This window comes from Argentina anserina, chromosome 4 (assembly GCF_933775445.1).
Source record: "Argentina anserina chromosome 4, drPotAnse1.1, whole genome shotgun sequence".
Lineage (NCBI taxonomy): Eukaryota > Viridiplantae > Streptophyta > Magnoliopsida > Rosales > Rosaceae > Argentina > Argentina anserina.
Genome location: NC_065875.1, coordinates 12,231,325 through 12,248,879, shown reverse-complemented (window position 1 = coordinate 12,248,879; position 17,555 = coordinate 12,231,325). Strand labels below are relative to the sequence as shown.

The 17,555-nt window shown below is 44.2% G+C and overlaps 1 protein-coding gene and 1 pseudogene across 2 annotated transcripts; both read right to left on the bottom strand.

The window, feature by feature from the left end:
• Nucleotides 1–4,485: 4,485 nt before the first annotated feature.
• LOC126792192 (phloretin 4'-O-glucosyltransferase-like) lies at nucleotides 4,486–13,759 on the bottom strand (annotated as a pseudogene).
• On the bottom strand, nucleotides 13,645–17,202 carry LOC126790498 (phloretin 4'-O-glucosyltransferase-like). Of its 2 annotated transcripts, XR_007671735.1 has the most exons (2): nucleotides 15,570–17,202; nucleotides 13,645–13,752 (listed from the first exon to the last, which is right to left on the bottom strand). XR_007671735.1 is itself a non-coding variant. In XM_050516749.1 (1 exon), exon 1 carries the CDS (start codon nucleotides 17,043–17,045, stop codon nucleotides 15,621–15,623), a length of 1,425 nt encoding a protein of 474 aa, XP_050372706.1. In that variant the 5' UTR covers nucleotides 17,046–17,202; the 3' UTR covers nucleotides 15,430–15,620. The 2 variants fall into 2 exon arrangements, 1 of the variants encoding a protein (XP_050372706.1); XM_050516749.1 differs by lacking the exon at nucleotides 13,645–13,752 and having other exon boundaries at nucleotides 15,430–17,202.
• Nucleotides 17,203–17,555: the final 353 nt, after the last annotated feature.

Sequence of the window (17,555 nt, the reverse complement as noted above, 5' to 3'; positions counted from 1 at the left end):
AATTCGAACCCATGAAAAACTCTAAAACAATCTCAAATAAATTGAAATCATCTTATAGTCACAGTGTATCGTAACTGAATGCATATCACATCTTAGTTGATTTGATTATTACAAAACCAGTTTATAATTCAAGCATTATAGCAAATGGAAATGTAAAATTCACTCAATCCTCATCACAAATAGAAATAGTGAAACTTCGAAATCTTCAGAGTACCTCTCCAATTCTGCTAATCCGCACCTGCAGAACTATCCCCATCACCATCGAATAGGTGTACCGGGATTGTAAACACAAACTCAGTAAGCTTTGCAGCTCGTATGAGTAAAACAACAGTATAACACGCATAGTAATACAAGAGAAAAATACTGAAAACATTTAATTATAAAATGTACTCATGAGTCACAGGACGGCTCATCTGGTTGTCCAATAATATCTGAAAATATAAGTGCTCAAGAGAAATCGGGCAACCCATCTGTTTACCCAAATACATTTATAATACGGGTACTCATGAGACCCAGGTGCTCATCTGTTACCCCTTATTAGGGGTGGGCATAAAAAACGGAAATCCCGATCCCGTCCCGAAATTCGTAGGGACGGGACGGGACGGAGGTCTAAAAACGTTCGTCCCGTCCCGATCCCGTCCCGTTTCATAATAGTGGGATGGGACGTGGGACAAATAATTTATATCCCGCTTCGTCCCGTCCCGTCCCATCTTTAATGAAAACTTAAAAATTCTTATATATGTGTATCAAAATGAAACTAATTTATGTTCTTAATAATTCCAAAATTATATCAATTCAAATAATAATGGTAAATTATAATATTTTGAACATAATATGTATTTTTTGGTTAAAATTTCATTATTAAATGTTATTTTGTTAATGAAAAAGTAAAAATATAGGTTTTTATTTGACTTTATAGGAAGGTGGGATTTGTCCCGTCCCGTCCCGATCCCGTCCCGTCCCAACCGGGATTAATCCCGAGTGGGATGTATTCTTAAAAACCCTCGTCCCGTCCCGATCCCGTCCCGATTCAAAAGAGTGGGACGGGACGTGGGATGAGCTCCGTCCCGTCCCATCCCGTCCCGTGCCCACCCCTACCCCTTATGCAGTACGCCGTCAGACATTGGGCAACCCATCTGTCACCCAATATCCAAAAATATGGGTACTCATAAACACGTAACCCATCTGTTACCCCTCATACTGTACATCGGCAGACAGACTAGAGCTCTAACTGAATCATAACTGTCACCCGGCGAAGGCTAGGTTCCGATATGCCAACACGTCCGAAGACATGTCCGAAGACAGAAAAACGTATTAACATAACTCAGGTTAAAACCACGTACAATACATTCCTCACATGTTATTGCACAAAAAGACAAGTGATTCATGCTTAAATAAAATAAATATCAGGTTATAAATAAACTCATTTGAAATATACATATGACAATATATAATATAGCAACTCATATATATGTATCGATTTTACCATTTCTACACATACACAGCCCACTATATCATATACATATCATAGTTCGATACTTTAAAATAAAGTGTAATTATGAATCACCTTATTTTCCTGAGCGTAATTTCCACAATACCGAAAGCAAATCCTTTACTTGTTTTGTCGATCACCTAGATTGGATAAAAAGTGGTTAAAAACGTTACGTAAAACCTCAAATGTCGAATCAGTGCTACTATTTTACTGTTCAGCAATTTACGGTTTTTACTTAATTACCGTTCACGTAAATACTATTCACGTATTAATGTACATCAATGTACTATTCCATCGTAAATATTGTTACAGTAAATACTAATCACTAATTTACCTTTCAAAAAATTACTTTTACAATTACTGTACGTAATTTACTTTTATAATTACTGTACGTAAATTACTTTTACATTTTTACTATATAGAATTACTTTTTATATTTACCGTATAGAAATCACTTTTTACAAAAGTTTACTGTTCACGCGCTACTCCGGCAACCGCCACGCGCCGCCCACAATGGCAGCGCATGGAACCCACACGCCACTTCCAAAACCGGCGCATAGCTCGCCCACTACCGCCCAAAACCCTTCATTTTCTTCCCCTCCTCCCTTCCACGGCCTAATGCCGCCTCCTGCCCCCCTCACACTCCCTCACGCACTGCCCTAATTGGCGGTATGAACCTCCCTTCCGAAACTCCTCCAAATCGACACAATTTCAACCACAATCAATCTCAACAATCAAATTAAACAAACTCTTACTTAGATTGAACCTTGGAACCACCGGAATGTCGCCGGAGAAGCTTGAACCTAAGCGGCGGTCAAAATCGAGCTGCGGCGAGGTGGCGTCGCGAATCGAGCTCCAAGCTCCTTGAAGGTGGCACCAGGGTTGAGAATCGGACTGACAAGCTAGCCCCCGTGCTCTGGTCTCGCCGGCGACGAGCTTGGACGGCGGAGGAAGTCGCAAGAGCCTTAGGTTGTCGCGCGAGCTTCACGACGGCGAGGGGAGGCGTGTCGAGCTCAAGGACCGCTGCTGAGGACCGTGCGATGGTTTTGAGACAGGCAGTGAGGGCCACGGAGGCCAGAGTCGTGGAGATCACCGGCGATGAGGAGAGGGAAGGAGAGAGGGTCGGGGAGAGAGAGAAGAGGGTTGCGGGGTGAGTGAGAGAGAGAGAGAGAAGTGAGGGTTTCCGTTTTTGGAAACCCTAGCTTCTAAAAATTCCTTTTTATACCTTTTTCTAAAATCGGAAACTAAATTCCGTCGCGAATAACTTTCACGTACGACTTCCGATTAGAACGCGTGATGTGTCTACGAAATTGTATCGACGAGCTCTACAACTTTCGAGAATGACGTTTTAGGAAACAAGCGACGGAGTAAAAGTCGACTCCAGCGTCGCGGAAACGTAACGTTTTTTCCAATTTAGATTTCTGAAGACGGTTCCGTTTTCGATTTGACATCGTCGTGAAGCGAAAAAAATGCGATTTATTAGATTTTTCAAATTTATTAATTTCTAAGAATTAATACAAATTGAACCCGAGAAATCGGGTTATTACAATTATATTCCTTATTTGAAGTGTTTATCATTCATGGAAACAAAGAGTACTTCATTGCCGGTGAATAAAATGTAATTGAAATATCAAAATGAAGTTGAATTGATCTAAATTTTAGGCTTGTGGATGAATGAAATAGAGTATTTATACATGATTATTGAGTTTCATTTTATTTCAGAAGGGTCAATTATGGTATTTTATATGATAAAAGAATGCAATTGTAGATTTATCATTCTACCAAATAAGAATACTTAGAAATTAAGATGGGTCAATTGTCCCTTGTGGCCCTAATGTGGCTATGCCCATGCCAATGTGCTACCCTAAGATTTATGTCAGTCCATTTTACTAGTCTGCAGTCAAATCTTTTGCTCTAGAATTTCCAGGATTAAGCAATTTGTTTCCTTGTATTCTCAAACAGTCATTTTCTACAGAGAACTTATAAATTAGTATGTCTAAGTGGTAGCAAATTATGTCTATGGTAATAAATGGTAGAAATATCGGCAAAATTAATATTCAAATTGGCAATTTGGCAAGTTATGAAAAGCTATGGTAACAAATTAGCAGAAATAACAAATTGCTTGGCAATTAAGTTATGAAAAGCTATATAGCTCGATCACTAGTGTTCTGCGGCTTCCGGCTATTTAAATTTCTTTCCCTGCTTCTTAATAACCCGCAAAAAAGTTTATACGCAGTGCCGGCCTCTTGCAAGAAAGTGCGCACTGCATGCGAACTCAAAAGGAAAATAAAAATTATTTGCAAAGTGAAAATAACAAGCTATTGATTTACAAACCTTTATAACAGTAGTAAAAAGAGAACAGAAAACGTTTAGAATTACAACATTACATTATTGGTCTCACACGACTGCATGCATTTTAAATTCTCCAAGCTAGATGATGTTGGTATATAACTATATATTAGCCTCGTTGTGTTACCTTTAGGCTTTTTATCTATAAGAAATTGTAGAAAAACAAAACAAAAGTTTAAAATTAATGAAAATAAATAAATTGATAGTGGGTAGTTTACGTAGTTATCTTATTCACAATAATTTGGTAGTTTTTATTTATTTGGATTGAATCGTATAATCGTGATTTTCTCCTTATTTTTCTCTTGCGCTAATTCTCTTTCTATACTTTCTTTTCACCTTTATAATTTATAAATTATAATCATAGCCTTAGCACCTATATGCTGACATAATTAGGAGATTAATAACTCGTGTGCATTTTAGATAGTTCAAAAATTTAATCATAAAACTTATCTTCTGACTATATTAATAGAAGTTGCATACATTTCCATCAACTCAAACTTTTCTTCCATAAGATGTAAACTTAAGTGATGAGTGATGAGTGATGAGTGATGAGTAAGGAAAAGAAAAGAAGAGAGGGAATATGAAATCAGGTACATTTCAGTCCTACACTTTTTAATTATTGATGTACATATGCATTAACCTGTCTATGATAGAAAACAACCATCTCCAATCCGATCCAAAAAGACCTTCAGATTCTTGTCTGAAGGCCCACCTTCACTCACAGTTTCCCTTGCCAGATCCTTCCAGTTCTTAGCGTTCTTCCTCATCTCTTCACTTTCCATGACCAAATCCAGACACCTCTTAATCTGCTCGCCCACAACAACACCATTCTCATTTGGTGCTACCCTCACCCCTATTTTCCACATATCTTCTATTGTTACGGGAGCTAAATCTGGGGGATCGAGCTTCTTGTAGGCTTGTATTCCGGTGTGTCAGCTCAGTGGAACTTGCACACAATAAGTCAAAGTCAAAGGGCCAGCAGTGCGCCTGCATTCGACCCTCCGAAGCTTAAGTTAATATCTGGTGCGGAATAAGTTCGAGAGTTAATACTTCGGAATACATTACCTCTTTTAAGTAGTTTAGGCAGCCTATGTATAGGTGCATTGAGGAATGTGTATGGTCCTTCTCTCGATGTGGGAATGTGTGCCAGTATATTGTATCTATCTCTGAAAATGAGCCACCGTAGGTAGCTGATGGCGATACCTGAGCAAGCAGAAGAGTTGCCGGACTGGCATGTGTGCATGCTGGGCTTCAAGGTCTCCGGCCCCCGGTCTGGTGACCGGAGCATGAGGAGATTAAGGCGGAGATCACCCCATTCAGGGAGTCCCCAGTCGAGGAAATTCATTGGGTGAGGAGTTTTCTATCTTCATCTCCGGCGTAAATATCGGAGTTCGGATCACTCGGGACCTGGGCCGGCCTATCTGTGGCCATGGAGAGTGATCTAGGACCCCAGGACTAGGCACATGGGTTAACTAGCGCGTTCAAGGCGTCCATAGATCTGGCGTGACCTAGGTATGCTGGGGTCTGGTTCTGACTGCCCGGTCTGGTGCCAACCGTATGGGACACCCATGGATCGAGTCAAGGACCTTCGCATTAGACGCATGGGTTAACCAGGTGCGCGAGTGTCGTTAACTTGGAGTGTGGCCTATGGCTTGGAGAGGGGCCGAGACCTCAATGTTAGACAAGGGTTAACTAATAAATGCAGTTAGACACGTGGGTTAACTAACAGCGGAGCGTCCATGGACTTGGAGTGACCTAGGATCTTGAGGTTTAGGCTCGCGGGTTAACTAACAAACTCAGAGCATCCATGAATTAAGAGATTGCCCCAAGTCGGAGATTTAGTTTATTCCAGAGTTATATAGGGAGTCCCCAAAGTCCTCATTCAAGGAATGTCCCCCGCTGCAACTATCGAAGTCCCTCGGTGCCAGGGCAATTAATGCAGGGGACAAACCTGGGTCCCTCGAGGACGTGAAGCGACGGTGACGACAACAACAATGATGGGGTATGGGGGAAGGTGAATGACTCAGGGTTTATGGATAAATACGCACGCGTGGAGTGCGTGGGGAGCAAACCGAGGCGGTTTTACGGTAGTGGGCACATGGCGATGATCCGACGGCTAGGGGCTTTTTTTTCAAAAGTTGGGATCATCTGTAGCGGCTATGTATAGAGGGGAGGAATCGTTGGTTCTAATTAGTGAAAAGTGTTAGAGCAGAAGAAGAGAGAAAAAGAAGAAATCCAGACGGTTGTGATCGAAAAAAAGTAGGTATCGCTGCCTTCACAACCATGGGAACACGACGTCATTTCATCCACTACAACCAAAGGTATTTTTCTCGTTCTTTACTGTGTTTATTGGTTTGGGAGTAATGGGCTAATATGTGTTCGTGTGGGAGTTGTTGGGAGTTGCGGATTTAAGGATTTACACTCAGATTCGCCGGCTACCAACACGCTGGAGCGCGCTGTGAGGTAGGGAAAGTCTGATTAGAGGGGCGTATCCCATATGAGCGATGCGGGGTCATCTAGTAACCCACTCGGTCTTTTGTTGCAGGACATTGAAATGGCGGAGAGAGCAGTCGAAGAAACAGGGACTAGCAGCGACGACCGCAAATGGTGGCTAGGGGACAAGAAGGGGGACCCACTTGGTCGTGGTGCGACGTGGGAGGAGTTGGACAATATCCGAGAGGTGTACGGCATCCCGGCGGAAATCATCCTAAGACCGCTGGCTGAAGGAGAGCTGTTCCACATGCCACTGGAAGGGCGTGTTGCATAGTAGAGCAAGTGATGGCATACGGGCTTACGCTCCTGATGTCGTTCTACATGCAGTATCTACTCTCCAACTTGAACATCTCCGGGGCAGGTAACGCCCAACATGTGGTTGTAGTTGCTGGGGAGCATCACGCTGTTCTGGGCGCTCAAGCAAGGGAAACCGTGCTGGCGGGAGTTCCTTGCCTGCTGGTCACTGCAGTACTCCCCGAAACAAGGAAGCGGGGGTTGCATTAGGATAGTGCCCCGGGGGAAGAAATATGCCCCACTAATTTTTGAACCCCCGAGCTCGACCCCGACGAACAGGAGGGAGCGAGTGTTTGTCGTGGAGGGGCCGTGGAAGAAGGAGGCCTCAATCATCCAAGTGCCCGAGGTCTTGCAGCCATTAAGTAAGATGTGTCTCCCTTTTGTTATATTTGTTTTTATGTTTGATGGTGTAAGCGGGGGCTAATCTTTGTTTTTGCAGTGCCGATACGCACCGAGCTGTTGTCGATGATGGAAAAACTGCTAATGAGGTGCATGCTCGCCTTCAAGGAGGAAGCCGACAGGTCGGTGTACCGGTGGTGCCGGATGGGCGTATACCAGGCCTATAATGTCATTAAGTCGGCCGGTAAGAGTGGAGAACAAACTAGCTTGAGTTGCATTTTTGTTGTGTTAGTTCTAACAATTCTCAATTACGGCGACGGTGGAGATCACGCTGCCTGAGAGGAAGAAGCTCAGGCCGTTTGACAAGTTGATGGACGAGGAGATGGTCTAGGGGATCGAAGAGGTCTTCATGGAGTAGGGGCTGAGGGACGTAGATATGGAGGTGAGGGACGGGTTCCCCGCGGTGCCGGAAAAGATGGAGGATGGCATCTACCCCATATCCATGGCGCTGAAGCAATACAAGTTGTTGTCGGCCGAGGTGGCAGTGTATTGGGGGGTGCGGCGGGACGTTAGTCCCTTGGATGGACCGGAAGGAAGAGAAGGGTCGGACCGTCCGGAGGAGGTGTTGGTAGTGACCGAGTCAGAGGAGAGTCATGGAGAGAAACCGGAAGAGGTGGAGCAGCCCAGTAACGGGCTGGTGCTAGAGGAGATAGTCCCAGAGGAGGTAACCGGTGAAGCGAGGGGGTGGCTCTGGCGTAGGGCGACCCGGAGGTGCAAGTCGAGACACCGGCCTCAGTGGTGGGCGATGTTGATAGGCCAGAGGTAGTGGAGCCAGCGGCAAAAGAGGAGCCGGAGTGGTGGGGACCAGGAGCGGAGGGCGAAGAGGACGAGGTCAGCCAGTGTGGAGACGCGGGCCGGGGTCCTGGAAGAGCAGGCCGAGGTCGGGGAGTTGGCGCCCTATTTTAAGAGGATGGCGGGTCACATGAGGCACATGTGTCAGGGGCCAACGATCCGATACAATGACGAAGCCCGGCTTAACTTCCACGAGGTGGAGAAAAGGCTCACGTGGGTAAGCGTTGTTTCAGTTAAGATTCTGATGTGATGGAGGCAATGATTTAATTAATACTGTCTGCAGGTGGCGGCTGAGGTGCACAACGCCTGAGATTACTCTAAGGCCCAGTTCCAAGCGAAGGCGGCCGAGGACAAGCGGGTCATCCAAGAGTACGTCGCTGCCAATGAATCACTCCTGGTGATGGTGAATGAGTTGGAGGACCAGCAGGTGGTCGACGACGCCTGGATGTATGATGCCAATGAGGCGGTCGGTGAGTTGCGGGGCAAGCTCCATAAGAGCAAAGATTCTCTCGCTGAGAGCGATGCTAGGGTTGTCGAACTAAAGGTAGAACGAGGTCGCGGCGCTGAAGGAGAAGGAGAAGGTGTGGAATCAGGTGGCCACGACCTTGGAGGCCCGGAAGAAGGAGTGGACGGAGAAGCTTGACGCGTAGTAGGCCGAGAAGCTGACCCAAGAGCTAGTGGCGAAAGAAACCGAGTTCGTCCGGTGCCGACAACCCGCGAATTAGTAGCACGTGGAGGACCTCAAGAAGGAGAGGGCCGCAATGGTTAAATGTGGCCTATCTAGAGGGTTGCAGCGACGACTAGCGAGAAGGGTTAAACGATGGGGGCAAGACCTGTTCGAGTTTGGCGTGCATCGCGACTTCTTTATCCCTGAAGAGGCGCAGAAGCATCTCCAGTTTTCGACGCACGTGCCCGGCTAGCACGCGCAAGTCAGGATGCGCCCCTCTGAGCCTGTGCCCATCTCCAGGTGGTTGTGTCCCGAAATGCCCAGACGCAGAGTACGGGAACTGGTCGAGGACATGGGCGGGCACTTTCCAAATTCCAGACGCCTCCGCAATGCGCCCGATCAAAGACCTTCACGTAAGATGCTACAGCTCCAGCACGCGGGAATCTTCTGGAAACCTCCTTGACGCCCTAGATGTCATATGATGGAGGTCGTGGTCGGGGGAGATGATTCCAGGAAGAGGTGAGGCCCATCTTGTAAGGTACCCTTAAGAGTATTGTGCCTTGTAAATAAAATTCCTTTGAAATATACTCCCGGGCGGTCCAGCTGAGCCACTTGAATGAAAATGGAGATTCAAACACTTGTGTTCGTTAGCCACAAATGTTGATTTTTGTGTTCTCTTTTTTTTTTCTTTTATTAGCCCATTGGGCCATGTTGCTCTGGAGCCCAGCCCAAAAGAAAACCTTGGTGACTGTCCCTAGTCAGACGGTTTAAACGTTCAACCACCTAATAAATGGCAATTACAGTCAAACTTTGAGAAATCCGTTAGTCACAAATCCAGTCCACGTGGCTACCCGGTTCATTTGACAACCATAATTAGGTGTAACTACCATCCTTAATCCTTATGTTTGCGCAAGAGATTTTGGTCATTGTATCGTGGGTTCTCCTCCTATAAAAAGGAGAGCACCTCAAGGATAAAAACACAACAAATAGCCATGGTTTCAAGTGTGCAGATTTCCCTCTGAGTTTTGAAGCCTATCAGAAATCTCAAATGCTTTCCTCCAAATTTTGTCATGTTTCCATAAACTGGTTTAGGTGTATAAATTCATCTTCAAACATTAGGTAGGCGTAAGAACCTATCCTCAAGCTAGAGTTCCTTGGAATCCCCCAGATGGTCGGCGGCCGTCGATGTCTCGGCCCAGCCGTCTCGAGGGTAGGTTGTGTATGGGCAATGGGAGCTTCTCACAACCCTCTAGAAGCATAGTGCAGCCTACTGAATGCCAAGTTGGATCTCGTATGTACCACTTGGCCGCCGAGATCTATCGTGGCGACAGTGGGGTAGCAAATCCAATCTGCCCATCGATCATGCGTTCTCGTAGGCAACAGTAGCGTGGAGCGAAGGAAAAAGGGAGTTCGAATGACTGCCAAGGGTGCGATACCATGGCCTGACAAATTTGTTTGTCATTTATTGTATTATAGGAATGTCCCTGGCCGGTGCGGCCTGGGTCAGCATAGGACAATTGTGGCTTCCATGTAATGTTGTAAACATCGTTGTATGAATAAAAACTTCCTGGGCGATTTTCCCTTTGGCAATCAATCGGTTGTTTTAGTTCATTTTGGCGAATAACCGTGCAGTAAATGGACATTTGAACCAAAAAGGAGAATGTTATGGAGATAATCAACGCATATATCATGAAATTCTTTGTTTATTGACTACGTTCGTAGGACAAATAGTACAAAGAGAATCCGGAGATAAACAAAACAGAGATGTAAAATTGGAGACCAACTATTGTAACGGAGATAACTACCGGGGAGACTGAAACCGAGGGCTACTTGGGGAAGTAGTGGAGATGTTGAGCATTTCAGGAGTGAGCTAACTTGCATCTCGATGTGTCTTGGAGAAAGAATGTGGCTGGTCCGGCCGGTTCGATTATCACCCAAACACCAACCGCAAGGGGTCGAGGATGGACTTACTTATTGTAGTGTCGGGCGATGCATTGCTTTCCATTGATATTTCGTAAGTGGACCTTATCTTGGCGTTCTTCCAGCAAGTTCATATTGAGCTAAAGGCCGGCGGCGTTCATATCTGGGTCGTAGCCTTCAACTTGCTCGAAGGGAACCTCAATATTTACCGGGATTACGGCCTCAGTGCCAAAAGCTAGAAGGAAAGGAGACTGTCATGAGGCCGTTGTCGGCGTCGTCCGGAGCGCACACATCACCTCTAGGAGTTTCTGAGCCCAAAGTTTGGTGGCCTCATTGACGAGGGGATGCACAATCTCCCCATAAAAGCTGACCAACAGGTCATGATTTCTGTAGAGTTTCACCGGTCCCGTTTGAGCTTGCAATAACAGTCGGCGAACATAACACTAACATTTACCCAGGTGTCCACCAGTACCCTCAGACATGAGTAATGGTTAACATGTGTAATAACCAGCAACGGATCAGTCTGGGAAGTCCGAATGGGTGCTTCCCCCTGGAGAATTGGATCGTGTCATAAGTATCCAGTGCGGCTTTAACATCCTGCATGAGCTCGTAGAGCTCCAAAGTCTATTGCCACTTTGCCGATTTGTGGGGTAGAGCCCAGATCGCCCCGCCGTACAAGGTTGCTATTTTTCCATGGACTTATATGGCATTGGCGTCTATCGCTGGGGACTTGTACCGATCTAGCACACCAGTCTTTACCAGTTCCTCGATAGAGGACTTCAATATATAAAAGACGTTTGTGTCATACCCTGAGTCATCAAGGTAGGCATAGTATTTTCTTGTGCGTCTCATCGGCCTCTTGTCATACCGACGTTTGGGGGGCCTTGGCAGGAGGTTCTTATGGCGCTCATATATTTCGACATAAGACATGGTGAGATTTGTGAATACCTCATTTTGGGGAGCCCCCTACTGCTTATATCCTGTCTCATCACGACCCCGGGCGACATACGGGTTGGTCCGACCTCGTCTCCCCTGCCGGTCTTGACGCCTGTCGTTGCTACCCATATCCCAGGTGTCCTTTCTATTGGCGGCCTGATGTTGATCTAGCTTGTCCCACGCTGACCATGGACCGTCATCCCGGGCTGTGGTCTGCGTGTATGTACCTATCCTGTTGCGGGTTTGAGGGTAGGCTGAAAAACTAACCCAAGGCCTCATCGGTAAGTGTCCCCTAGAAGGCATGGCACAAATGTGCGTCTGTGTACCGGGTGCTGGCCAAGGTGGATTGGAAGTTCTCCAAATGAGCAGTTTATCCCCCGAGGGGCGCCGCTCCGCTTGCACCAGCTGGGTGAACGGGCCGGCTCAGCCGCCATATCCCCAGTACAACGGTTGAGTCTGGATATCCTAGAGGATAGTCGCTCCAAAGTATCACTCATGCGTAGCACCAGTTGAGTCTAGAGATCCTGCGTCGGGGGATCGCTTGGACCCCGGGGCTATCTTGGTCCATGTCTTGGTTTCCGGCTTCCAGGTCTACATATTGCGGCTCTGAGGGGGCCCTTCTAACAACGCGTTGATAAAAGGCTCGGTGACTACACCGTCTTGGACTATGGCCCTAGATGCTGTGGGGACGCCAACGTCTCTGTCGCGATCAGCACCTGTGTATCCAGGATGCGAAATCGCTATCGCACTGCTTCCAGGGCTTTGTCTGCACTTATGCGCCCTTCAAATGCGATCCGAATGAGCTGTTATTCTTTCTCCAGTGCTGCTGAGCGTGCCAAGGCCGTACGCGTGGTCTGATGTTCCAACTTCATCTCAGTTTGGAGTCTATTGTATTCTTGGAGTGCCAATTCCAGCGCAGCCTGGGGATCCGTGAAGGCTACCTGGGACGACCCCCCAACTGTGGACAGGGAGTCGGGGAATAGCCCCCGGCCCCGCGTTGCAGGTGAGGGAACAATCTCAGTGAAGGCGTTGTGTCTACCCCACGGGGAGGAGACTGGCGAGGCAATAACGGGTTCTCTTATTCGTTTAGAATTACCATCGTGTTAAGCTGAAAAGTCTTTCTGACGAGGACCCTCCTTCTAGCGCCAAGTGTTAGAGAAGCTTAATCCGAGGGATCGAGCTTCTCGTAGACTTGTATTTCAGTGTGTCAACTCAATGGAACCTGCACACAACAAGTTAATGTCAAATGGCCAGCAGTGCGCTGGCCTTCGACCCTCCGAAGCTTAAGTTAATATCTGGTGTGGAATAAGTTCGAGAGTTAATGACTTAGGAATACGTTACCTCTTTTACGTGGTTTAGACAGCCTATTTATAGGTGCACTGGAGAATGTGTCTAGCCTTTCCCTCAATGTGGGAATGTGTGCCAGTACATTGTATCTATCTCTGAAGGTGAGCCACCATAGGTGGCGTTGATGGCGTTGATGGCGATAACCGAAGAAGCACAGGGGTTGCCGGACCGGCATGTCTGCCTACTGGGCTTCCAGGTCCCCGGCCACCGGTCCGATGACCGGAGTATGAGGAGATTAAGCCGGGGATCACCCCATTCAGGGGGTGGCGTTAACATCTACCAACTTGGCATTTGTGCCTTGGTCTGTCCACTGAGGAAATGCTAATCACTGGAACTCCATAAACCAAACTCTCCAAGGTTGAATTCCAGCCACAATGTGTCACAAAATAAGCTAAAGAAAGATTGGATAGAACATCCACTTGACTACACCAGGGGACTATCATTCCAAGCTTTTCGAGTTCCAATTTATACCTCAACTCTTCGTCTTCTTTCTCTTCCTTACGTTCTTGGTGCTTTTGGTTCTCTCTAATCACCCACAGAAACGGACGACCGGATTTCAACAACCCTTTTGAAATTTCCTCCATTTGAATCTTGGACAACACATAAATGCTCCCAAACGAGACGTACACAACAGGGCCTCTTAGCTTTGAGTTCAGGCATTCTATGTACGCTAAATCTTATGATTTCTTGAATAAATCACCTCCAAATGGTTTATCAGATGGATCCGGCTCAAGAGGCCCGATTACTATCAAATTATCCTTTTCGATTGCTTTCAAGGCCTCCGGCTCAAGTGCATCAAACGTGTTCACGAGGATGGTTGGCTTGCTTTCTTTCCCCATCTGCTTATACTATTCTTCGAACAATCACAAAACAAAATTGTACGGATTCAAATCCAGTATGAAAGATGGAAGGTCGCGGCTCTTCCGCGTTAGTGGCAGTCCTGGTAATTTTACTCCATGGGGAGAGTCACTGCTAGTAGCCAGAGCATTAGTTCTGATGAGATCTTTATAGCCCTTAAAGTAGTAGTAGTATAATTACCAGGACACAGAAGCACGTTGGCTCACTAGCATTATATGACACAATTAAAATAAAAAATATTAATTACCAGGACACAGAAGCACGCCGGTCCATTTAGAATAGTAAAATAAATAAAATACTACAACATATTTTATAATTTTATTTCTAAAACGTTATGTATGTCAAAATAATGACGTTTTCTTCACTACTTTGATAATATTTGTCAAATAATGTAGTTAAAATAATGAAATAATGAAGAGATTACAATTTAAAAAGTCTAATATTCAAGTCTAATAATGATAATTGTTTAAAATTTATATAAATAATATAAAATTATGTATTTAACAGGTCAGCGCATTAATTTATCATGCTGGGCTAAAAACAGGCACAGGTCAGGTCAGGCCCATGGTCTAAGATCTCTCGGCCCGGCCTGACCCATTACAATAACGGGCTCGGGCTCGGGCCGGGCCGCTAAAAGGCTCGGGTTTTTGGGCCCATTTGCCACCTCTATTTAGACCTCTCTCTTTTTCTAAGTTTATTTTGACTTTTTCAACGCATGTGAAATTACCAAACAAACATATAAGAGTGAAAAAAAAAAAAGAAGGAAAAAACAAGAGAATTCTCAACCTGCTTATTTTTAAATATAAAATATAAATTATTTTTTTCTTTTTTCGTCAATCTATTATTTATGAATTTATTTTAGGAAAACCCTAATTCAAAATAATAAATTAAATAAGATGATTTAATTACTTTTATTTTTATTGTTAAAAAATACAATAAATAACATATGAGTATCAATTGAAAAGCTACATAGAATGTTTGCTAATTTTCAGTTAGGACCTGAAAGAAAAAAATTTGTTCAATAGATGTTAGAATTTTTCGTGTTGATTTTACTATTTGATGAGTTTCAAATCAATGAATGAAAAAAAAACAAGAGTAATATTATTAATTATGAATTTAGGAGTGAAAGAGAAAATTAATTTGAGAATATGAATTATGTAGTTATTAAGAATTTTTCGAGTTGTTTATAATAATTGAATAAAAGTATAATTGGAAAGATATTAATGGATAATAGATTTATTTGATATCTAATACTGAGATATTGATTATGAACATTTTCAGGAAAATAAGGAGATCTATAGCATTTTAATTATTTGTAAAAGAAAAAAGGTGGTCTATTTTTAAGTGAGGATGTCCAAATACTATTTTTGGATGTATATTCAAAGCTCTCTAATGGAAAATACATGGTATTCTCCATAAAAAAAAAACTAAATACATTATACATGCTATGATTAATATTTCACAAAATTACTTTTACACGGTTAACTTGAGCCTACTACCAATACTTATGAGTCATGCACTTCAATTTATCTGCACTTAATTATGTGACTGAATTTTATGTATCTCAATTTTATGCACGTTTATCAGTTTTATAATTTCTGACGGATTATATATGAATCTTATTAAAATATTTTCGACTAAAGCTTTTGTTTGTTCATGAACAAAGATCTTTTCTCATACTTACGGCTTCCGTAGGCTTCTTTCCACAATTCCACTCTAAAATATGAAAGAGTTCAGGAGGATTAATTAATGGAAAATTAAGTTGCAAGAAAGTGCCTATCAATCTATTCAAAACAAACTTATAAGTCAGAACTATTATTCAAAACCTCGTCTACGAAGTGGACGATTAATCAAAACCACATTTACAAATTAAAGTGGACGATTAATCAAAACAAGCTACTTAATTAAAAAATTACCACTTTTACATTATTGTATAACACGACTGCATTTGACTCTAATCTAGAAGATGAAGTTGGTAGAAAAAAATAGAGGGAAATAAAACAAGTAAACTAACGTACTAACCGGTCCTCTAGTTAGGTTTAACTTTTTAATCGACAACGTGCCTTAATCTGTCTATGCTAGAAAACAACCATCTCCAATCCGATCCAAAAAGACCTTCAAATTCATGTCTGAAGACCCACCTTCACTGACAGCCTCTCTTGCCTGATCCTTCCAGTTCTTAGCGTTCTTCCTCATCTCTTCGCTTTCCATTACCATATCCAGACACCTCTTAATCTCTTCACCCACAACAACACCTTCTTCATTCGGTGCAACCCTCACCCCTGTTTTCCACATGTCTTCTACTAACCTGGCATTTGTACCTTGATCTGACCACTGAGGAAATGCAACCACTGGCACACCAGAAACCAAACTCTCCAAAGTTGAATTCCAGCCACAATGTGACACAAAACAACCCAGAGAAGGATTTGACAAAACCTCTACTTGGCTACACCATGGGACTATCATTCCAAGCTCTTCTAGTTCCACTCTGCAACTCAGTATGTCTTCTTCTTTCTCTTCCTTGCCTTCTCCGTTCTTTTGGTTTTCTCTAATTACCCACAGAAACGGACGTCCGGATTTCAGCAACCCTTTTGCAATTTCCTCCATTTGTATTTTGGAGAGCACGGAATAGCTCCCAAACGAGACGTAGACGACTGACTCATTCGGCTTTGAATTAAGCCATTCTAAGTACTCTGACTCCTTTGATGTCTCCAACATATCGCCTCCGAATGATTTATCAGATGGATCCTTGCCGTCCAAGAAAGCGGATGGCATTAGAGGACCGATTCCGATCAAGTTGTACTTGTCTATTGCTTTTAATGCATCCAGCTCAAGTGAATCGAACGTATTCACCAGAATGGTTGGCTTGATTTCTTTCTCAAGCAGCTCGAACTGTTCCTCGATCAATAGCAAAGCAAAATTGTACGGATTGGAATCCACCATGAAGGAGGGAAGGTCACTGCTCTTCAGCGTTAGCGGCAGTCCTGGTAATTCTACTGCCTGGGTTGCGTCAGTATTATTAACCATATGATTGTTTCTGATGAGATCTTTGTGGCCGTTGAAGTAATAGTAGTATATGTCGAACACTGTGGCGGGCTGAATCCAAACGAACACTGCCGGAAGGTGAAGTTCACTCGCTACTTCCGCCACCCAAGGGATCATTATGGCGTACACTATACAAGTGTAAGGGCGGCCCTCGTTTGCACTAGACACCACCATGTCCGCAACTGCCCGTGAGCCACGGTGCCTTAACTCAGACACGTAGTGGTCTATGTCATCCCCAGGCTTAAACCCATCGTCATATCCATCAGAGAAGGGAGCAAAGGTCAGACCACGAGGAGTTCCAGAACGATTGCTTATGCGGCGGAGAGCAGATAGGGCCGTAACGAACGTCACGTCGGCGCCAGTTGTGCTCATGAGACGCTTGGCGAATTGCAAGGATGGATTGATGTGGCCTTGAGCAGGCCATGTTACGAGAAGGAAGCGGTGTTGTGTCATGGTTGCGCTTGCAGTTGCGACTGCGGTGGCGCGTAATGCAGCGTTAGGTAGGAGTTTCTATATATGCAGGGATATGTATTGTTTAAAATTGCTAAATTTCTTGAATGAGAGGTATGGTTGTTTGGACTGGTTGGCTTCAGGTAGGTAGGAGTATGTAATTAAGATGAAAGGTGGAGATAGTAGAGCATGTTAAGATCGATCGAGTTTATATAGCTAAATAGAGTGAGAGATTGGAGAGCAAAAATGACGTTTGAGGTGACGAAATTTGGTGCGGAGACAAGAAAGATGAGCAATTCATCGACAACCACTGACTGGTATACAACTATGAGAAAATTATTTTATATACAACTATGCATGCATGCATGCATGCAAGTAGTAACTTTGTATGAGGGCTCTGCTCTCTCTGTTAATACGTAATTATATGCACCTCATTGCTTGTAAATGAATGTATACAATATTATCTTAATGCGAGCGTAATTTCTTATTAATTATTGTTTTACCAAGCCTGCA

Excerpts from the sequence above, each read along its gene's own strand:
- LOC126790498 (XM_050516749.1), bottom strand. The coding sequence starts at position 17,045 with ATGACACAACACCGCTTCCTTCTCGTAACATGGCCTGCTCAAGGCCAC.